Source organism: Cervus elaphus, chromosome 24 (assembly GCF_910594005.1).
Source record: "Cervus elaphus chromosome 24, mCerEla1.1, whole genome shotgun sequence".
Lineage (NCBI taxonomy): Eukaryota > Metazoa > Chordata > Mammalia > Artiodactyla > Cervidae > Cervus > Cervus elaphus.
The window spans coordinates 54,029,730-54,052,984 of record NC_057838.1 but is presented as its reverse complement, the minus strand read 5'-3'; the positions used below and the strand labels follow the sequence as shown (position 1 = coordinate 54,052,984).

At 46.2% G+C, this 23,255-nt stretch overlaps 1 protein-coding gene across 5 annotated transcripts in view; it reads left to right on the top strand.

Annotated features, from left to right (window-relative positions):
* Positions 1–23,255, top strand: part of KCTD6 (potassium channel tetramerization domain containing 6) — a 44,657-nt gene that overhangs the window by 16,398 nt on the left and 5,004 nt on the right. Inside the window, exon 1 of one of the 5 annotated variants that reach the window (XM_043885452.1) lies at positions 11,863–11,977. The exons of 1 other annotated variant lie outside the window; for it this stretch is intronic. In XM_043885452.1, the coding sequence (XP_043741387.1) occupies positions 11,969–11,977 (9 nt within the window). In that variant the 5' untranslated portion in view covers positions 11,863–11,968. Of the gene's footprint in view, positions 1–11,862; positions 11,978–18,686; positions 18,924–19,199; positions 19,313–19,526; positions 21,158–23,255 lie in introns of those variants that run through there. 3 more of the 5 variants (XM_043885453.1, XM_043885456.1, XM_043885455.1) reach the window with 3 other exon arrangements.

Genomic DNA, 23,255 nt, shown 5'->3' with positions numbered 1-23,255 from the left:
TTGTGGGAAGCAAAGCTCAGACTCTGAGCCCACATTTTGGTTTTTCAGTAGCAGAGGGAAAGGTTGCTCAGAAAGCTTCACCCACATGCTGTAGCATGAACTTTCAGAGCATGAATAAAACTCTCCATTTCCAGGCACAAGGAACACTTCATAGCATCCTGGACATTTTGATGTCGATTACTTGACTAGAGTTAAAAAATTCTTTTTTGACCAAAGGAAAGCCATTTTGTTTAATAAATTGAAGTGAAGTGAAAGTCGTTCAGTCATGTCCCACTCTTTGTGACCCCATGGATTATACAATCCATGGAACTCTCCAGGCCAGAATACTGGAGTGGGTAGCCTTTCCCTTCTCCAGGGGATCCTCATTAGACCTCCTTTATAAAACACTGGGGTTTGGAAAGTATCTGTGAATTAATAATACTAGCCTTATTCTATGTCTGGTTGTTATGTAACTTAGGGAGACAAGATTTCTTCACATTATCTCTGAATCTGTATAAAAATGAACAGTATTATAATAGTGAATATATAAATTAAAATTTTTATTTATTTATAAAAATGTTCACTTATTTGGCTGTGCTGGATCTTAGTTGTGGCATGTGGGAACTTTTTACCTGTGGCATGTGGGATTGAGTTCCCTAACCAGGGACCGAACCTGGGCCCCCTGCACTAGAAGCGCAGAGTCTTGCCTCTGGACCAGCAGGCAAGTCCCAAGAGTTTTGTCAGTTTGAGAATATTATATAAATGGAATCATGCAGCATGAAATTTTGTTTTTTCCCCACTTAGCATAAAGCCCTTGAAATCCATCCAAGTTATTGCCTGTATCACCAGCTTGTTCATTTTTATTGTTGAAAATAATTCCATGGTCAGTATGTACCACAGTTTGTTTAATCATTCACCTATTGTAGGACATTTTTTGGTTGTTTCCAGTTTGGGGCTATTGCAGAGCAAGTGACTCTGAACAATCCTGCACAGGTTTTTGTGTGAACATAAGTTTTCATTTCGTTGGGATCGGTGCCCAGGATTGCAATCGCTGGGTTGTAGGATAAGTGTATGCCTAGCTTTTTAGAAGCTGCCAAATTATTTTCCAGTGCTGTACCATTTCACATTCCCATCCACAGTTTTCTTTTCATACAAAATGCTATTGACTAGTGTTAGCACAGCGGCACGAGGCCAAAGCCACGTGAGAATCTGAGATATTTTTAATTTCTAGAGAAAATTAATATACCTTAGATGGAGGAGAAAAGAGAGCTCAGGACTAATCTCTTTGTTAGACCACAACGCCCCATGTTTATCATCCCGGGTTTTCAGAATGATTCTTCCCTCACCATCAAGCTAACCTTCGATTGGAAAGCCACAACATTGCACAGGTCACTGGGGTGTACCCCTGACCTCTGACCCCTGCTTGTATTCTGTCCCGAGGCTCCCTAGGAAGCTTGGTCTCATTGTGGAATGTTCTACCTCTGAGAATAGTCATTTAGACACCTTTCAGAGTCATTTCAGAGCCACCTCCTCCCAGGAGCTTCTGTATTTACCCTGCTCGCCAGGCCCCCAGCACTGAATAGCATGAATGTGTCTGTCCACCCTGACCCCTACCGTCTAGGCTTTAGTTGTTAGGGTCCAGGTGTCTGGTCACACACTTACTCGTGTCAAGAATGCAGGCTCCAGGTCATGCTGCCCTCCCTGATGTCCTTGGACAAGTAGTAACAACGGAACCTGAATTTGCTCCCCTGAACAGTTGAGGTGATAGATTATAACAGTACCTACTAACAGGGCCATTTGGTTGTCCTGCAGGTAGTAAGAGGGCTGGCTGAGGACACAGTGGTGAATGAAGATGAGGCCTTGTCCTCAGGGAGCAGAACTAAAAGAGAGAATAAAACTACAGTGTTCAGCCCAGCCTTTGACATGTAGTTGAGAAATGTTAGTTGTTTCATTATGGTAGTTAAACTCAATACTTGTGTATGGATCTGAATGGAATATGAACCCAGTATTACCCATCAGGTCTAGTATAGACTCGTTCATTGTAGTCAGCCATTAATTACCATTAATTGTTAGGAGGTATGCTGGTTTCATCCCGTTGCTAAAGTCAGATCAGTTGCTGACCAAGGTCACTCCATTTTATGCTTAACACTTAGAATTATTCTGAATTTAATATCTTATGTCAAGTTCAGTAAAAGTCTCTTACTGTAAACGTACAGCTTAGAAAAAAGTGTTGTTATTCACTCTTGCAAAAAAGTCCCTGACAGTGTGTTCAGAGGTTCATATATTATCAAAAGCCTCCCATAACAATAAAGAACAATTTCATTGTTTGTAAAAAGCAACACATTCATAAATAGTTAATCAGAAATAGAAAATTTAGCAGGGGAAAAAACCCTTACAGGAAATTAATCTTTTAAATTTGTAACGATGTCCAAAAGTTGGCAAGAAAAAAAAAAAGAAGCAGCAGATGACAGCTGAATGAATACTGACAAGAGTATTTGACTTTTAGGCAAACTGTTCATTATGCAATTGGTAACTGGGCAAGCTGGTCACTAGGATATGTAGTTCTGGTCAGAGTACTCTGTTCCTAGGCCAGAACCAACATGATGGCCATGGGCAGGTTGGCTACTGTTGGTAGGTATGGATGGAAGTGTCCTCTTGGATGAGTCTTAAGCTATAGAAAGTGGGGAGAGGGATATGGGGCCTCTCTGACTTCCACATGGTAAATGGGGGCCTTGTTCCCTTCTGTGACCGACACAACCACAGAGGCCCCCAAATAGTAACCAAAAGATGTTCATTATGGTAAATGAATAGACAGAGTGAGGTAACATTGACTCCAGTCACCGTTCCTCAGCCATCCAGCAAAGTGACTTTGCAAAAGTACTCTAAGCTCTCCTCAGCCTGAGTTTACTTATGCATAAAATGTCAGTGTGGACTTAGATGGTCGCTGCCATCCCTGTAAGCCCAAGATTTCCTGAGATTTCACTGCTGTCAGGACTCCTCCCAAGCTCTGACCTTTCCAGAAGGCTGGAGGCTAGAATGGAGATAAGGAGTACCTTTTTTTTTTTTTTTTTTTGAGGCGTTTGAAGACAGGCATGACTTTGCTATAGCAAAGGTTAATGTTCCGTGTCTCAAAGATCCATTTCCCTAGGCTCTCAGAATGTAAATGTTAAAGTGATGAAAACAGCGAAATCTAGCTCTGGTTCATTTGAATCAGGGCTCCTCACCCCTCATGGTGCAGTCCTGGAACAGAGGGTCTCCTCTGTGGCCTGCAGCTTCATAAACTTGGGTTTAGGTTGTCAGCACTGATTTAAACAGATTTGGTAGTTCAGTTTGCTTCTGGGAAAGAACTGACATTCCCAGTGGGGTTTGGGGGCTAACAGTGAAACCTGAGCTGGCTTCTTCCCTCCCTGGAGGGGCAGAGTGAGTCAGATGTTTGCACAGACGGCTGTGGTGTCAAATCCTCAAATTCACAGGCCTTATGCTTTCTCTACTTCAAACCAGAAAGGTGTTGCAACACGGTTTTGATTGCTAAACCTTAGGTGCAAACCCAAATCTCTGGGTTTATTAAGAGTTGGGTGTGAAAGGCTGTGAATACTGGCTGTTTTCTGCCAGGTGTGTCTCTTTGTTCCTCCTTCACTCATTTGCTTCTGTGTTTGTGCCTAAAAACCCAGACCAAAGGGTTTAACCCAGACCTCCAGGTGCTAGGCCTGCAGCGGTGGCTATGGTTTGCCTTCACTTCGCTTCCTTGCTGAAGTCTGTAGACCTTGTATTCACCTCAGTCTGTTGAGAACAAGCAGCTGTTGAATTCTTCTTGCCACAGCTGGTATGAATCTCAGCCCACAACTCCGGTGGGCGAGAAATAAGGCTTGCTTTCCTAGAACTCCACTCTGAGTGCAGGTCTCTGTCCTGCTGAGGGTGGTGTAAAGCCTCTAACGGCAGTCTGTCCTGGGCACATCGCCCTCTCCTCAGCAGTACATACATCCTGAGTGTTTCTCGGTCCCGGAGGTTTAACCAAGACCAAGGTTGGGGAGAGGGAGAGCTCTAGCTCTGGGTCATTAGTCACATGGTTGGCCACAGGACCTGTTGCCCATGTTGACTTAAAAATATGAGTAGTCACGATCTAAAAGTTGAGAGTTACGTTTTATTCAGTAGGAATTTTTAGGACTTCAAGCCTGGGAGACAGCATGTCAAGTAACCCAAAGGGAACTGGCTGGGAGGGGTGGGGGTGTTGGATTGTATAGAAATTTGCAACAAAGGGCAGGTAGTCCGAATATCAAAAATATTTTTGTGAATTAAAGAAAACCAGGTATCTCAAATTAAGGAATTCAGTGCTTCTCTGTGTATGGGAAGATGCAAGTGTCTGGGCTCACTGAAATCATCCCTTTCAGCTGCACCTCAGCTATCTGGGGCCAGTATCCTCCGGTTTTCCTCAGTGCTCACCATAGGGAGTGGCTGCAGCCTGGTGGCTGCTGGATCACAGGTATCCTTCTCCTTCCTGGTTGCTCTTCGGGCTCAGAAATTCACATTTGGAGGGCCTAAATCACAGATGACTCTGACATCCTTGTTTACGGATATGACGGAATACTCCACTTCTCACCTGTGTGGCCCCTTTGGCTCCAGGGTCCTCTGCTGCTTTCCTGACATTGTGGGGCCCCAGGAATATTTCTGAGGTTGTCCCTTGGGCTGGTTGCACCACCTTCCATAGGCTTGCAGACTCCAGGCGGCATTCCCAGAATCAGTTCCCTTTTCAAGTGAGAGGAAGGGAGAAAGGAAAACACAGGAAGAGCCGACGGTGTGGATTAACACTCTCTGGCATAAGCCAGGCTGGTAGTCAGTTCACCCTTTACTCCAGCTCCTTGTTTCTACACAGGGGATTATAGGCATCTACTTTTTCAAAAGGGATAATTAAATGTTAAGAAGTAATCTCCTCTTAACATCCACTGAGTACATTCTGAACCCTGGTTTTATCCAATTTAATCAGCACACCTGCCTTTTGAACGAAGAACTATGGTCATATCCATTTTTTACAGATCTGCACACTGGGGTTCAGGAAGATAAGAAACTTGCTAAAGGTCACACAGCCAGTAGTGAGAGAGTTGGGATTTGAATCTCAGTCATCCTGACTCTAAAATTCAAATCCTATTTGTAGGCGGTGCTCAGCTGCATCCTAAATGCTCAGCAGTAATGCCAGACCTGTAAGCCTAGGGTGGAGTTTAAAAACTTCTATTTCTATGAAATTTGTGGTATAGTTTAGCCCTCCTCTCAGTGGGCTGTGAAACAGCACCCAGCAGTTACTCCAGCTGCCAGGCCCGTGTTATGAGCTCCGTAAATGCTTGTTACCTGATTGATTGTGCATCTCACAAGCAATTTTGCACTTGAAATACTTTTGTGACTGGTTCAGAAGTGGCCAAAAAAAGTGAGAAGTTGCTGGCGGCATTGTCTTCCCTAAAAAAGTAAGAAATACCCTTCGAGATCTGTTAAATTTCTTTCTTTTTTTTTTTTTTGCCTGTTGAGGTTCCTTCAATTCTTCCTTCATTTGGGCTTCCTAGTCCGAGCCAGACTCACTCAGAATGGGATGCCCTGCAGGGTTTTGGCAGGACAGTAAGAACTGGCCTTTATATCCTGGCTTGGACACTTGCTGTTTGTGTGATCCGGGCTCATCACACACCTGTCTGAGTCTCCACAAAATTTCCTTAAAACAGGAGCAATAATAAAAACCTATGTCAAGGATATTATGAGTGTAGATAACAGTTACTCAATTCCTAGTTCTTATCTTTATTAATTAAATCTATCAATTTAGACATTAAACTTAAGGTTCTTCTGAAAACTCTTTACAAATGCCATGAGTGAAAAAAAAGAATGTCATTGATGGGTAGATTAAGGAATTCACATTAACCAATACAGCTTAAAGATGATGTTCCAAAAGGATGTTCTCAGCAGCAAGGAAGAGAAAATGCTGACCCAGACTGGCATAAATAGTAAGAAAATACGTCATCCAAAGGTGTGACTGTTGAATCAGTGGCTCACTGGTGTTGGTAAGGACCCAGGTTTCCCTGCTCTCATCCTCCTCTAGAGTAGTCTGTATCTACTGGTGGTCACAGGTTAATGGGAGCAGCAGGTAAAGGCATCCTACTTGGATACAGAATATCCAGAGGTAGAGCACGGGGGCTTTTATTCCAGTTTCTTCTTCTTAGGAGGGCTTTCCTGATAGCTCAGTTGGTAAAGAATCTGCCTGCAATGCAGGAGACCCTGGTTGGATTCCTGGGTTGGGAAGATCTGCTGGAGAAGGGATAGGCTACCCACTCTAGTATTCTTGGGCTTCCCTTGTGGCTCAGCTGGCAAAGAATCCATCTGCAATGTGGGAGACCTGCATTTGATCCCTGGGTTGGGAAGATCCCCTGGAGAAGGGAAAGCTTCCCACTCCCATATTCTGGCCTGGAGAATTACATGGACTGTATGGTCCATAGGGTCGTGAACAGTGGACACGACTTTCACTCACTCACTCACTTTTTAGAAACCAGGAACCCTTTCCCACAGTCATCCCATCAGATATACCTTACATTGCAGCAGGCAGAACTGAGTTACATGCTAGAGTCTAATGAGACCCCTAAGGTAGAATTAAACCAGTTAGGATTTATCTCTGAGCTAGGGATAAGTCACGTTAGGGCGGATGGCTCCTTGAAAGAAACACAGGTTCCATTAGCAAAGGAAAATGGGGGAGGATTGCTTTGATCACCTCTTCTGCCTGTTAGTGAGGAGGGATTCCTGCCCTGTGGTGTGGGGATGACCAAACACAGGACACTTGCCGATGGCCAGGTGAGACTGACAGCAGTTGTTAGTCACTGGTACCCTCAGCCTTGGGGAGGAGGACGCCGCACACCCATGCCGGGCCACGTGGGAGTACACTTGGGGACAGAGAATACTCGTCACAAGAGGTGAGGTACCACTTAGTTGCTGCAGGAGGAGCTGATTGGCTTTTTGGAATAATTCCATGGGCTGGCAGGAACTGAAGCCCACTTCTCAGGGTTAAGCAGGAACTGTGCCTGATGCCCTCGACAGGAAGGGTTATATGGCTAGGGAACCTTATGGGTGCAGAAAAATGGATAAGGAGACTTGTGGTTAGACTATTTAAGGTCCTCCCAATTTTATCAGATGTCAAGGCAGCACATAATACAGAGCTTTAATTTTAGGACTTAGCAACACAGATATGGATGTGGAATATATTACATGTGGCAGATGACCATCCATCTGAGCATCCATCCCTTCCTGCCTTTTGTCATCCATCCAGCCATCCATTATCCATCTGTCCATCCACCCATCCTGCCGTCCTCTGTATCTTCCACAAAGGATTGACGTTATGACTCCTTCTCTGGTTAGTTTCCATGGCGTCCATCGCATAGTTGTTTGAGAGTAGTCAACATTTGGATCAGCCCTTCTCGTCCTGTTGCCAACTCTTCACCTTTCTCAACTCTGCATTTGCCAGTAGAGTCAACTCTTTTGACCCTGGAATATGTTTGTTTTCTGCCCTACTTCTGCTTTTGCTATAACCATCCTCCTTTCTTTTAAACAACTTGTCCAAATTTCCCCTCCCTTGAGCCAACTCCCTCATCACTCAGACACACTTTCTGTCCCTTCCCTGAATTTTGGTTCTTTCTCGTGTCAGCCCAGAACTGGCAGGGCAACTGCTTTGTGAGAGCACATAACCACACACTCCTGTTGTCACTGCACTTACCATCAAAGTGAAAGTGAAAGTGTTAGTCGCTCAGCCGTGTCTGATTATTTGTGACCCCGTGGACTGTAGCTTCCCAGGCTCCTCTGTCCATGGAATTCTCCAGGCATGAATGCTGGAGTGGGTTGCCCATTCCCTTCTCCAGGGGATTTTCCAAACCCAGGAATCGAACCCACGTCTCCTGAATTGCAGACAGATTCTATACTGCCTGAGCCACCAGGAAAGCCCATTTACCATCAAAGTCCTGTAAAAAATATTTATGATGTAGATACCAAAAGCAGTGTGACTAGAATCTCTAAGTGAACATTTATCTAGCATCTGGCATGTAGAAGGCACTCAATAAAAAAGTGTAGAAATGGTCAATAAAACACCTGAATAGCCCTAAAATTCTAAACATTATTTTTAAAAGCCTGCATATTGATTGATCTGCAGAGAATTTCAGAGCTCAGAGAAATGATTTCTCTCAATCTAGGTCACTATTTGACTGGCTTCAACATTTGCTGCACACAGCCTTAGAATTTTCATGTTATCTATGCACTATCTATGTTATTACCAACGTTTCTTTAAATTGATTCATTTTAAAACCTATTGTAGCTCAAAGCAACAATATCTGTGATACTGAGGACTTTATGTCCTAGTTATTTTCTGGTATCTTAGAAAAAAACACAATTCAGGTATCACCTAATTGTCTAGGTGACACCTGAACTTCTCTCATGTGCCATAATTGGGAAACTGTAATCTTGTTATATTCATATTTATATCTTTTGTGATAAAAAGCCAGTCAGACACAAACACACCATTGAATGTTGGCTTCTGTGTGCTTCCATATGAACATTTTATTAGACGCAAGAGACAGAGCATCAGTGGTTTCCTGGGGCCAGAGATGGAAGTGAGGTTGACCTTGAACAGGCACCAGAGGACTTTCTGGGGGTGATGGAAGTATTCTAACACTGGATAGTGGTGATGTTGTACACTATATATGCTTAGTCATGTCTAACTCTTTGTGACCCCATGGACTGTAGCCCACCAGGCTCCTCTGTCCATGGGATTCTCCAGGAAAGAATACTTGAGTGGGTTGCCGTTTCCTCCTCCAGAAGATCTTCCCGACCCAGGAATTAAATCCACGTCTCCTTGTGTCTCCTGCGTTGGCAGGTGGATTCTTTACCTAAACTAGTGCCACCTGGGAAGCCCGCACACACTGTATGAATTTAGAAGAATTCATCAAACTGTATATTTTAAATGGATACATTGAATGGTTCATAAATTATATCTCAAAGAAGAGGAAGGAGGAGGAGAAGTAAGAAAAATGATCTCCCAGCGAGATGCATGAGGGAGTTTCTGGCATCCTGGTGATTTGTCTGTTTCTTGATCTGGGTGTGGGTTACACGGTGTGTTCACTTTGTGGAAAATTCATCACACCATTCATTTATGTTTTATGCACATTTGCTATATGAATGTTATATGTCAGTAACAAAATTTACTAAAAACAAAATCAGCCAAGGTGGGGGAGGGGGACACAGTTCCTCTCCAAGTGATAAAAATTTATTACTTTCCTATTTATTATTTTGTATAATCACATTACCCTGCCAATTTAGTCTTGTGACATTATAGGATCAGGTTTGGTCTATCTTAATGCAGAAAGGGTTATAAAAAGATAATATTTAGCTTGTTACACAAATGCTATAAGAATGTCAGCAGAAGCCATTGTTTCTTAATTATCCACTGCTGTTATCAACATGGACAATATTCAACTTGGAACCAAAATAAATAGATGTCTTAAGAGACCTTGGTGGAACAATCGAATCACCAAGTCTCAAAAAGTAACCCCCTCTCTTAGCGCAGTTCTCCTGCTGCCTGCCAGAGTTTCAATTCTATATTTATCTTTCCAGATCAGCAGTAGAGCAATTAGTTATTATAATAAGAGCTACCAGTTTATTGTGTGCCAACTTTATGCCAGGCTCTGCATTAGCAGAGTTTTCCACACTTTAATTGCCTCACTTCACTGTCATAACAACCCTGACACAGAGTTGCTTTATTCGACTTTATGGTGGAAGAAACTGTGGCTGAGGGTCCAGATCCATACTGCTGGTGACAGGGCCAAGTGAGTCAGCTAGAGTCCCACCCTGCGTGCTCTGCTCTCTCAGAACCTGACGTCAGGCACAGGAAATAAGTGACACGTGTAGAATTCTGAATCCTGAAACATGGCTCTTTACACGGTTACTATAGTTACTTCTCTACACGATGCTCTCATTTTTTTTTTTTTTTTCCCACCAGGATAACAATGGATCCACTATTAGTCAGTGAGGATTTGAACCCCCACCATCATCATGAAACCCAAGGCCATTTCAGTAGGTTTAAAATAATGTTGCTGCCTTGTAAAGAGACCTTATATTTCAGAAGCCCCTGGGACATGAACAGATCCTCTTCTGTGGCAGCTTTACAAATATTGTTATTTGCTCCTTGTGTAAAACATAGGGGCTTTCTACAGGTAATACAGCTATATTTCAGGCAGAGTCCCACAGGACTCCTTGATAAAAGCGATGCATTTGGGTGTTGGGGGCAGGGTACACGGGTGTTCCCATAGTACATAGGGGGAGGGGGAGAGCATCCAGGCAGGAGGGCATGTGGAAAGAGAGGCTTTGGATGTGTTAAGAAGAAGAGAATCAGCCTGAGAGGGACTGGACAGAGGGGACAAGAGCTGTGTGCTCTGCTAAGCGAATGAGGCTCTTGCTAAACTAGGAAACGCATGCCGAGGAAATGGTTTGGATTAGGAACAGGCAGGAGGACAGCAGGGGCCTGCAGTGTGTTACTGACAAGCATTTAGAGCCCTGAGCTGCCAGGGAGGGTGAGAACTCAGAATCGGGAGTTGCCTTGCCTCCTGCGTGCCAGCTGGCCGTGCCATGGCCAGGCGGTTTTCTTCCCTCTTGGCACAGAAGGACTCTCAAGGCCCATGAACTTCTCACATGAGGCCTGCTGAAACACTCGGGGGACTAAAGACAGAAGCCGACCTCCTGATCCCTTTAATTACAGAGTCAGAATGGTGAAGAGGCTGGTGACATCCAAGGGACGACCACAGGGCCTCTCTCTCAACACTGGTGAGAACCAGATTCCTTCCCCTGGTTCTGTAACTCCAAGCTGAGCTTTGGAAGCCGATTAAAGAGAAGATTAGATGTAATAGGTAATTAGAAACCTTATAAAAAGGAAAAACGCTCTCGTCTAATTTACCAAAGCGTCTCCATGGCTGGAAGTGGGGGAGGCATTGGAAACCTTGCTGGCTGCAAGAGGGTGGCCCAGAGGCTGGGGCAAGTGTGCGGAGGGACTGGAGCCGGGCCCCAGGGTGGAGCCGGGCCCCAGGGTGGAGCCGGGAGCCTGTTCAGAAATGGATTTCCGGCAGGGCAGCCAGTGGGCAGAAGGCTAAGGAAGCCTTTACCAGCCCCAGGAGAAGCTGAAAGTGCCACCTGTGGCACAAGGATCAAAGGTGACCGAGGGGGAGAGAGGGAGAGGCGCTCACAGAGGAGGTGAGACGGAGCCCCGAGAAGGGCAGAGGGGAGTGGGCTTCCCCACGGGCCGAACCCTTGGCTCTTCAGCACACCTCAGCAGGGGGCGTTGGGAGGGGTTCAGCCACATCTTGAAAAGTGAAGCATAAACGTGTTGGTCGCTCAGTCATGTCTGACTCCTTGCAACCCATGGACTGTGGCCCGCCTGGCTCCTCCCATCCACGGAATTCTCCAGACAAGAATACTGGAGTGGGTTGCCATTCCCTTCTTCAGGGGATCTTCCCAACCCAGGGATCGAACCTGGGTCTCCCTCCTTGCAGGCAGGTTCTTTACCATCTGAACCACCACGGAAGGCTTCAGCTGGGTCTTGGGTCCAGATAATCGACACAGCTGCTTTAGGGTCCCTTACCTCCTGGGGTCCCGAGAGACTGTCCCCATCCCAGGAGGGGTTGTGGGGGGGTAATTGAATCACCCCAAGTGGCCGAATGTAGGTTTAGCCCCCAGATGACCTGCTTGGACTCTCCAAGCAGTTGGTCAGCATCCCCCAACTTTTGGGGGGCACCTTCCAACCCAGGGGCTTTTCTCAGCCTCTCTCAGATCTTTGAGACGTACACGCCCTTTTTGGTTCCCACAGGACCTCCCACTGGAACGCTCCGCAGTCTGGGGAAGCCTCCTGAAGGCGCACAGACTTTCTTTTTGCATATGCCTGGCCCACCCATCCTAAGGCCCCAGGAGGTTGGGGGACCTGAGGGGCTCTGGTGACATGGTTGAGGTAAGGCGGCAGGGGGTGCGCCCCGCTGTGGTAATCATCCGAGAGTCACGCTGCTTCGGGGGCCACGTTTCATTTGCTGGTTCCATTTCCCATCTTGCTTGCGCTTTTCTCTTCGGTGCCCTTTCATTTCTCCCTCAGTGAACCTCCCCACCCCAGCTTGTGGTGGGGGCTCTCCCAGGTGAAGCCAGACTCCCTGAATGAAGGCTGAGAACACGGCCTGCTCTGTCAGCAAGGTCGCATTCCACTGGGTAACCAACAGTCAGAAACAGACTGTTTATGCTCAGTGGGGGCAAGCAGAGGGGATGGTCTCGGAGCCCAGGAATGGGGACGGGGCGGGGAGGGAGAGGCCAGGGAGGTCTCCCGAAGGAAGGGGGAGCCGGTGCTCATTCCTGCTAGAGTTCCCAGATAAAATACAGGACGGCTTGTCATTTAGTGCAGTATTTGTGACGTACTTAAACAATTATTGGTTGTTTATCTGGAATCCAGATTTAACTGAGCAGCCTGTGTTTTCCTTTGGTGAACCTGGCAGCCCTCGTTCCTGATGAATATACAGGAGTTAGCTGAGTACACGGAGCGACCGGAGGGAAGGGCACCCCTGTGGCGGGAACAGCATGTGCAAAGCCGCGGTGGTGACCGTGCTTCACTTAAGGAACTAAACATCGTCCAGGGCAGAGGCATGGGGTTTGGGTCGGGGGGAAGGGACGGGGTGGAGGGAATGCACTGAACTGTCACGCGGGTGTCGAGGAGGCGCTCAGCGCCAGGCACGTGGCGAAGACCTCGGGTGCTGTTGTGAACCAAACGGACAAGACGGCCCCTGCTCTCAGGGAGCTCAGAAGCAGTGAGGTGGACAGGAAAAAAGGGACACTGTGGAAGTTACCGCTGGGGGACGTCAGCTGGGTTGGGAGGTCAGGGGAGGCCTCTCTGGGGAGATGACAACGTGCTGAAGGAGGAGGAGACAGGCTTGCCCGGGCGCTGGGGGAAGAGTGTTTTAGGTAAGGGAACAGCATGACGGCAGCCCTGAAGTGAAAATGTTTGCTGTGGACTCCCGATACCAGAGAGGCCGGGGAGGTGAAGAGGTGCCAAGGGGGAAGGCTGGACCAGTGGGCGGGGGCCGGATCACACGGGAGGGAGGGGATGGGGACCAGATCCCCAAGGCAGTGGGAGCCAGAGACACCGAAGTTGAAAGGAAACAGGGTGACACTGCCAGCTTTGTGTCCTTGAAGGTGACTCATGCTGGAGAGAGGAGGACGGATGGAGAGCGTGGGGGCGGAGAGAGCAAGGGAGGCCTGGATGGGGCCACGGCAGAGGCCCAGGACGGACAGTTGGGTGGCTCGGCCCCGCGCGACGGAAGTGGAGACGGAAAGAAAGGGAAGGCGAGATGGATCCCGGCCGCACTGAGGAGGAAGACTTGGCAGCGCTGGGGGATCTGGTGCTGGGAAGTGAGGGGGTGGGAGAAGCAGGCGTGACTCAAAGCTGCTGGCTTGGGCAGATGGGAGGACGGTGGCGCCACTTGCCCAGCTGAGCTGGGGACTTGGGAGGCTTGGGGGTGGTGAGGCGAGAGCATTCAGGTTTGTACATGTCGAAGGTGAGAGAGCCGCTGGTGGACTGCGGAAGGGGAGCCAGGCAAAGCGGTGTTCAAACCTCCTTTCTCGGACTTGGCCGTGTGGCCTTGATCACCGACTTCACCTCTCCTTTCCTTTGTTTTCTCATCTGCATTTATGGGATGATGTGGGTTGTCCTTCTAGTTGCGAGGGTGCAGTGGCCTCCAGGATTACCTCTAATGATGCCGTCTCCTGGTATTCGGGTCCTTGTGTGGTACCCTGCCATGCTGCAATAGGCTTGGTCTGTGAGACCAAGAGATTCTGGGTGTGTCACTTTCAAGGCTAGGCTATAAAAGACGCAGGACTTTCCTGGTGGTCCAGTGGCTAAGACTCGCGCTCCCAATGCAGGGAGCTGGGGTTCCAACCCTGGTCTGGAAACTAGATCCCACATGAAAATTACACGAGTGAGCTTGAAGCACATGTCTGTGCCCCAGCCAACAACAGTCCTTCTGACATCCAGACTGCAAGATCTTCTGCCTACCTAATCTGCTTTCAAATTCTTGACCTTCAGAAACTGTGAGATTAAAAAAACATTTGTTGGGAATTCCCTGGCAGTCCAGTGGTTAGGACTTGGCGCTTTCACTGCCTGGGCCTGGGTTCAGACCCTGGTCTGGAAACTAAGATTCCACAGTCTGAGTGGTGTAACCAAGAGAAAAAAAAAAGTTATTTTAAGCCCCTAAGTTAAATTTTGGGACAATTTATGATGCAACCACCCTGAATATTCATTGGAAGGACTAATGCTAAAGCTGAAGCTCCAATACTTTGGCCACCTGATCCAAAGAGCCTACTCATTGGAAAGGACCTTTGCTGGGAAAGATTGAAGGCAAGAGGAGAAGGGGGCGACAGAATGAGATAGTTGGATGGCATTGCTGAATCAACAGCCATGAGTTTGAGCAGACTCTGGGACACAGTGAAGGACAGGGAAGCCTAGCGTGCTGCAGTTCACGGGGTCGCAAAGAGTTGGACATGACTGAGGGACTGAGCAACAAGAAGTAGATAACTGACACAGAGGATGAAAACATTTAGCATAGTGCTTGGCACATAGCAGGGGCTTTAGCATATGCAACATTTGTAGGTCTGGAGTTCAGGAGAGAGGCCTGGGCTGGAGGTGTGGATTTGGGAGTGTTTTGGCTTAGAGACAGTAGTGGCATCCACGGAGGTGACTGAGTCAGTCCACAGGGAGGGTAGATGGAGAAGAGGGTACAGCCTCACAGAAACCGGGGCATAGGCGTGGGTAAAGCAAGAGGAGGTGCATCTTCACGAGTCTGAGACGAAGGAGGAAGCTAGAACAGGGCTGGGGAAGGGGGTGTCCCTAGGAGAGTGTGGGCAGTGATGTCACTTCAGGGAGATCTGAGGGGTAGCTTTCGGATTCAGCCACAAGGAGATTCCTGGTGGCCCACAAGAGCTCTGCAGGTGGAGAAGTGGGCCCTGAGGTCAGGTTGAATGCTGTGAGTCAGGATATAAGGGTAAACTCTCTACCCCCAGCCCCCAAATCAAGATGGCCTATAGGAGAATTGTATGGAAAACCCAAACAACAGAAAAATCTCAGTCTTACAGAGGCTGCCCTAATGAGTAGGCACCCACTCCCTAATTTATTTTATGAGGCTCATGTTACTTTGGTAATGAAACCAGACAGAGAGAGAATGTGATAGGAAAAATCATAGGCATATCTCGTTCATAGCAATGGATATAAAAAGTCCAAATAAAATATTAACAAATGAAATGCAGTACTATATGAAGAAGAAGAAAAAAGCACATCATCAAGGTGTGTTTATTTCAGGAATGCAGGGATGGTTTAATACAGTAAAAGCCATGATTGTAATTAACTACATTGTGGGGGGTGGCGAATTTCACATTTGATAAAATTCAACAGAGCTTCCCTGGTGGCTCAGACAGTAAAGAATCTGCCTGCAATACAGGAGACCCAGGTTTGATCCCTAGGTCGGAAAGATACAACACCCATTCATAATAAAGTAGAATAGTACTCCCTTACTCTGAGTAAGGGAGTCCACCAAAAATCTGCAACAAACATCATATTTAATGGTGCCATATTAGAAACAGTTAAGAACAAGATAGAAATGACCACTATCATCATTATTCAAATTTGTGCTGGAGGTTTTAGTGCAGTAAAATAAGGAAAAGAAAATAAAGACTGGACAAGAAGATTCCAAATGTTATTACTTGCAGACTCTATAACTGCTTACATAGAAAATTCAAGAGAGCATATAAACTTATTAGAACTCAGTTAGAACTAAAAGAGTTGCTGAATATAAAATTATTGTAGAAAATGAACCACATTTCAGTAACTATGTTATAAAATATAAATTTGATAATATAAGTTACAATAGCAATAAAAACTTTAAGATATATAGGAATTGTACTGCCACAACCACTGAAAAATTAATTCCTCTCAGTTTTTAGATGAGGAAATAGAAGTCCTGAGAGGGGAAATGACTCCTTCAGGGATACCACTAAGCAAAGGGCAGTTTTGGATTTTCATTGGCACCAAATCCTGGAGGTCTGAGTGTTGGGTAATATCAGAATTATCTTTCTTAAAAAATAAAACTTTTTTTTCTGATTATAAATTCAGCATCCATGGACTGTAGAAAATATAGAAAATTCAGAAGAACATTTGAAAGTGATGTCACTAATATTCCCATCCTACTGCCTAGAACTATGATCAGTGATTTGATATATTTCTTTAAAATGTTTGTCTATGGATATTTACATTTTTGAAAATAAAATCAGGATTATATCATGTATACCATTTTGCACACTGCTTATTTTTACACACATTTCCCTGTATCCTCACCTAGTCTTTTTGAATATAATGGTGCACTCAGGTGTATTAATGAGCCGTATGCCATTTATGGAACCTATTTAGCCAGCCAGGCTCCTCTGTCCGTGGGATTCTCCAGGCAAGAATACTGGAGTGGGTTGCCATTTCTTTCTCCAGGGGGTCTTCCTGACCCAGGGATGGAACCCAGGTCTCCTGCTTGGCAGTCAGATTCTTTACCACTGAACCACCTGGGAAGCCCACTGAGTTTTTCAGAGAAAACCAAATATCAGATATAACTGTGATGAGTGTGCAGATAAATACCAGAGGCAATCACACACTCAAAATGGTGAAGTGCAGGTGAGTTTCCAAGGCAAGTGCTTATACTGGTGAAGTTCAGTTCAGTTGCTCAGTCGTGTCCGACTCTTTGTGACCCCATGGACTGCAGCACACCAGGCCTCCCTGTCCATCACCAACTCCCTGGAGCTTACTCAAACTCATGTCCATTGAGTCAGTGATGCCATCCAACCATCTCATCCCCTGTCATCCCCTTCTCCCGCTTTCAATCTTTCCCAGCGTCAGTGTCTTTTCCAGTGAGTCAGTTCTTCGCATCAGATGGCCAAAGTATTGGAGTTTCAGCTTCAGCATCAGTCCTTCCAATGAACACCCAGGACTGATCTCCTTTAGGATGGACTGGTTGGATCTCCTTGCAGTCCAAGGGACTCTCAAGACTTTTCTCCAACACCACAGTTCAAAAGCATCAGTTCTTTGGTGCTCAGCTTTCTTCATAGTCCAACTCTCACATCCATACATGACCACTGGAAAAACCATAGCCTTGACTAGATGGACCTTTGTTGGCAAAGTAATGTCTCTGCTTTTTAATATGCTGTCTAGGTTGGTCATAATGTTTCTTCCAAGGAGTAAGTGTCTTTTAATTTCATGGCTGCAGTCACCATCTGCAGTGATTTTGGAGCCCCCCAAAATAAAGTCTGTCACTGTTTTCACTGTCTCCCCATCTATTTGCCATGAAGTGATGGGACCAGATGCCAGGATCTTAGTTTTCTGAATGTTGAGCTTTAAGCCAACTTTTTCACTCTCCTTTTTCACTTTCATCAAGAGGCTCTTTAGTTCTTCTTCACTTTCTGTCAAAGGGTGGTGTCATCTGCATATCTGAGGTTATAGATATTTCTCGCAGCAATGTTGATTCCAGCTTGTGCTTCCTCTAGCCCAGCGTTTCTCATGGTGTACTCTGCATAGAAGTTAAATAAGCAGGGTGACAGTATACAGCCTTGATGTATTCCTTTTCCTATTTGGAACCAGCCTGTTGTTCCATGTTCAGTCTGTTGCTTCCTGACCTGCATACAGATTTCTCAAGAGGCAGGTCAGGTGGCCTGGTATTCCCATGTCTTTCAGAATTTTCTACAGTTTATTGTGATCCATACAAAGGCTTTGGCATAGTCAATAAAGCAGAAAGATGTTTTTCTGGAACTCTCTTGCTTATGGTGAAGGAGAAATGGCAAAAACCCTATACCTGATCTCACCTGGAAAGGGATGGGGATTTGGTTAGCCGGAAGTGAGTTCCGTTTGGAAGGAATCTATGTTTGGAAACCAATTAGCTCTGAGACTTTAGGTAATTCCCCACTCTTGCAGCCTTGGCTTCCTTCGTGGTGAAATGAGGACAGTATTGGTGCCAGCTTCCTCTAGGGCTGGCTCCTTCAGTCCTCAGAGCTTCTGCACTGGTCGTTTTCTCTGCTGCCCTTCTCTCAGCTGGCTGTCTTTCCCTACTCCGCCCACAAGACTGGAGAGGTGACCTTATCAATCCCACAGAGGGCAAGGCCAGGAGTCCTGGGACCACAGTCCCGGAGTCCAGATCTTGTATAGTCACCGTAGCTGCAGCAGAGACCCCCTCCCTTATTCTCCATCGAATTCATGTACCTCCCAACATTTTATAATCATAACTTTTTTTTTTGGTCATTGTTTTGTCGGCCGTTTATTTGGGTCTTTAATGTTTCTCCTTTCCTTAGGAAGCCCTTCCTTCTTGGTGACCGCTTTACTCGCCAGGCCTGGCACTTGGTCGGGGTCCCTTAAGTATTCGTAAAATGACAGGAGAAACTAGTCTTGAGTCCTAGCGAAAAGTGCCGGGGGCTGGGCAGATCTCTCAGTGCGGGCGGAGGCGGGACGTCGGGCGAATTCTGGGCGGAGCACGTGGGTCTTGGGCCCGAGCCTCGGGGGCGGGATCGGGCGTCGGGGCGGGGCTTCAGGGCCGCCGCGGAGCCAGCCTGAAGGAGCCGCCCAGGCTACGCCGGGTTTGAGTTTCTCCGGCCGCTCGGCCCTTCGGTCACTAGCCCGCGCCGCCGTTAGAGGGCGCCCGCGCCCGTGGCGCCGCGTCTCCGCTGGAAAGGCGCCGCCCGCGCCGGGCGGCAGGAGCCGCAACTCCGGGCGCGGGCTCAGTCGTCCCTTCTGCCGCCGCCGCCACCGCCGCCGCCGGGCGCGGGCTCGCTCGTCCTCGCGCTCGCGCTCTCCGGCCGCCGGCGTCTCCCGGCCCGGCAGCCACCGCCGCCGCAGCGCAGTGAGTAGGGGCGGGCCCACGGCGCGGAGGCCCGGGGCTCGGGAGGGCCGGGCTCTAGCAGAAGACCGCGCGGAGCGGCCCGGCAGCGGGGTTGAGGGGAGCCCGGGCGGTGGCGGGGCCGCGCTCAGGGGACCTCGGGGAGTCCAGGCGGCGCGCTCCGGGGCTGGCACGAGCCCGCCGCGGGCTGCCCGCGACCGGAGGCCGGCCTGGGCGGAGGATCCGGGGCCCGCCCCGCTGGGACGTGCGGGTTCGGCGGACCGGGGTTCGGGGCTCGGGTGCGCGCCCCATGCCCGGGCCCCGAGTGTCTCCCGTCCCACGCCCGGGGCCCGGGTCGGGGTGGGGGACTCGGCCCGTGGGCAGCAGTGAAGCCGGGACGGGAGCACCTCGAGGTTTGCTGGAAAATGATTGATTTTGGGTGGTGCTTATTTGCTACAGTTTACCTTATTTTAAAGCCTCCGGCAGGACTTGTGAACCCTGCCTTAGGGGATTTTTCTGCCCCAAAGAGACTGACCGCAGCTGAGTTCTTAATGCCCAGATTTGTGTGTGCCAGGGCGTTTTTAATGCTGGACGTCAGAGGTGATAAATGGCCATGGTAATGAGGAGCCCCTGAAGCACCTGCCGGGCTGTCAGTGGTGGAGGCTGTGTCTGAGGGGTGGGACTTGAGAGTTGAAGCAGAGATCCTTTTTGGATATTGTGCTGAAGTTATCATGTTTCTGCAACTATACCAGTTCTAGAACAAGTTGGATACTTCCAATTTTAGGGCTTTGTGACAGAAGAGGTTTGAGTGCCAAGAGACCTGAGGTGACTTGGTTTGGCTAAGAGCGTTTGGGGTAGCCTGAGCGTGTGTTACCGTTTTCCCTTGGCATGTTCATTTTCTTTGCTGTCACAAACGCCCGAGCATATGAACGATTCCAAGATAGGAAAGAAGCGATTCCAAGATAACACAGGACTGAGCCCAGGACTGAGATGTTTTTGAATAAACAGATGTGTAGCTAGGAAGAGGAAAATCTTTTTTTTTACCTGCATGGTTGGTAGGTTGAGACAACTTGCTTTTTGGTCAGACCATACTAGTACTTCATTTTGCATAACATCATAAATATTATGAATTGAGTGGTGAGGACCACCGTAGATGCTGTTTCTAAGGTTCATGTCATTTAAATTTTAATTTGTCACAGTTTAAAGCATTACTACATAAAGAAATGCTAGGGTGAATCTGTGAATCACTGAACGTGTCTTGGATTGTGATATTTGGAGTTTATTTAAAATGCAATACAAATATTTATTTGGATTTGGCTTTACCTTGGATATAATCCTGAGTCATGCTTCAGAGGAGTGCCTTCTGTGATGAAGAGTTCCGACGTCTGGTGGTCTCTTGTGAAAGCCAGATGCTCCCTGTGATCTTCCCTTGTGGCACTCCAAGAAAAGGAGGACGGGATGAGGGAGACTGGAAGCAAATTAAGTGACCTCCTCTTCCATCTTGCCCTGTCTCCATGCCCATGCTCTGAATTACTTGTGTCCACACTCTCAAGTTTCTCAATTAACCATGGAAGTTATATGTATGCTACTGCCATTAGTATTTTCACACTTGCCAGGTTACCCATAAATTTTCGATTCATGATCTCATTTATTTTTTCTCCAAGAAGCAGCTGGGCAGCACAGTGATTTACTCTGGGTCTTATAATTAGTAATGAAGCCAAGTTGGCTTAAGGATCCTCACCTGTGACCATTTCTCTCTCTCCTGCTCTGGCCTGCCTGTGGCCTCAGACCCCAAGCCCCCATCTGTCACCGTGTAGGCCAGTTGTTGCCCTTGTGTTGTGCTTAAGTGGTACTATTACTTTTGGGAATGTGGTATTACTCTGTTTTATCTTACAGAAATTTAGGTAAGAGGAATAGTCTGGTTTTGTGACTGTTTGTGGTAGCTCTTCAGTATGAAAAGTCAATTTTCAAACCTAGAGCACCTTTTTTGGTAGACCACATGGAGAGAGCAGAGAGAAAAAAGGATTAGTTTTTGAATGAAACGATCTTTATTTGTGTAGTGGTTATGGTCAGGCATAACCTAACATCATCATCACATTCTCCTTCTGTGCCTGGCTACTTAAACCAGCCTGTATGTGAGCGTTAACCCAAAAGACTCCTTTAGATGTTGCTGAACTAGTTACTATAAAAAGTATTTCACTTTCAAAAACTCCCACATTTCAAGAACAGAGAAATTCAGCACAAAGGTAATTTTGAAGGTATGTATAGATGGAATTTGTTGAGTCGTCTGTTCTGAATGCCAGCCACAAAGATTTCAGTAGAAAGTAGAAAGGCATTTTAAAAGGGCTACCTGGAAACTTAGGGAAGGAAATAGTGATGTTTTTATTATTTATTCAAGTTTGGAGGTGTGTCTTGCAGTGTATAAGTTATTTTGTAGGATGGGGGTAGGAGTTTTATTCCAGAGAATTCTTAGTCTGTAGCAGAAATGATAAGCCCAGAAAGTGTGTGTTAAATTAGTTCATCATAACCACGAAGCCTGTAATTGAGTCCTGCTGTGGGGAGGAAAATGAGTTTCAGGGGTCCTTACGTTATTCTTTAAGTCATTCACTTGTTGAATTGTGTGTTTTTCACATTTGCTAATGTGGAAAATTGTTAACAGTTTTTTTTTAAGGCTTTCATAAATTCTTGAGTTTGTGTTTTCCTTAAAATAATTATCTGCTAACATTATATTGTCAGAATTTATATATTAGTCATAATTAATGTTTGAAGCTGCATCTGGGTGAATTTTCAGAACTACTTTACTTTGGGAATGGTCTGCTGGTTGTTACCACATGTATTTTATTTGAGCCAAAGGTCAGATCTTTTCAGGTGAACTTGATTTTACAGGGTCAGAAGTCTTTGTTTGAATTTTTGTTTGGTTGTATTCATTGTTGTTTAAAACAGTTTTTAGTAAGGCAAGTCACTATAAAGGAAAGATGTTTTTCATTGGTACCTTCATGATCTCCATTCCTGGCCATTTTCCTGAAATATTAGGTCTGTGTTCCTCTAATAAGACAGGCACATTTGATGCCCATTTCAAGATCTTCCTTCTGCTGTCTGTCTTGTGGTCCTTCAATTTCTCATTAAGTCCTCCACTGCTGAGTGCCAGAAGGGAGAGAAGATGAAAAGCAAATGAATCATTTCTAATTGTTAGCAGCTCTGGAAAATGACTTAGTAGAAGAGATTGAAGCTATTCTGGAATTCTTTTGCACTGTGTTTTATTTCATTTATCTGCATTGTCTCTGAGATGGTCCTAACAGTCATCAGTTTAGAGGTTGATTTTCCAGCTATTGGTTGACCAGGAATGTCCTTGCTTCTCTTGTTTGTTTGTTTTGTTTGTGCTGTATCTGAGCATCTCTACAGAGGATGTTTAGAAGTAAGGCATAGAGATAAAATGTAAATTGATCATTACTCTTTTTCCTGCTCTAGAGCTCTTAAGTGAACATTTTCATTTTGAGGGTACAGTTTAGTAGTTGTTATCAAAAGTGACTGCTAGTAACTTCATCTTATTTTGATGTGTCCTATACAGAAATGAAGGGAGCCTTTGGGTACTTTTTAAAGAAACATGGACTTATAAGATTTCCATAATTGCTTTCCTGAATTATTAAGCTTTGAGGTTTTATTACATCTTTGTACAGGAATAGAACCTTGCCTTTTGCTGTAGAACAGATTCAGGAGCATCATCGAACTGTGTGTGTGTGTGATTGCCCAAGAAGCTATCTTGTTTTGATTTAGCAGTAAAAAAAGAAAGGATTAATAGTGGACAGTCCTTGCATAACAGCCGTGACTTTGATGATACCTGTTTCTTCGTTTTTTAGTTGTCTTTGGTCTCCTTTTTTCCTTTTTTTGCATCTCCTGTGTCTTATTTAACTATTTGGATATTCGCAAAGTGGAGTTGTTTAAGATCGAAGATAGCAGTCTTGAATCACACTGGACAGTAGGCCCTTGCTATTTTGCTTCAAGGGAATTTTACAAAGCCATGAAAACTGCTCACTTTGACTGAGTTACTGTTACATTTGTAAATAAATCCTCACTAGGTGGATAGGGTTAATAGATGGCTGTTAGGAGTTTTTAAGTTAATCCTTTGGATTTCTTGTTTCTTGGATATTATTCTTTCAGTTTCTGTCGGAGGAGTTGGTTTATGGAAAGATTTGGACTAGGAGTCAGAAAACCCAAGCTCCTGTTGAGTTACTTTCTAGGTATGGGCCCTTGAGCAAGTCTCTTAATGTGCCTTTTGTCTGTTACATCTCTGAAAGTGAAAAGTGAAATTCGCTTAGTTGTGTCCAACTCTTTATGACCCCATGGGCTATAAGGTCC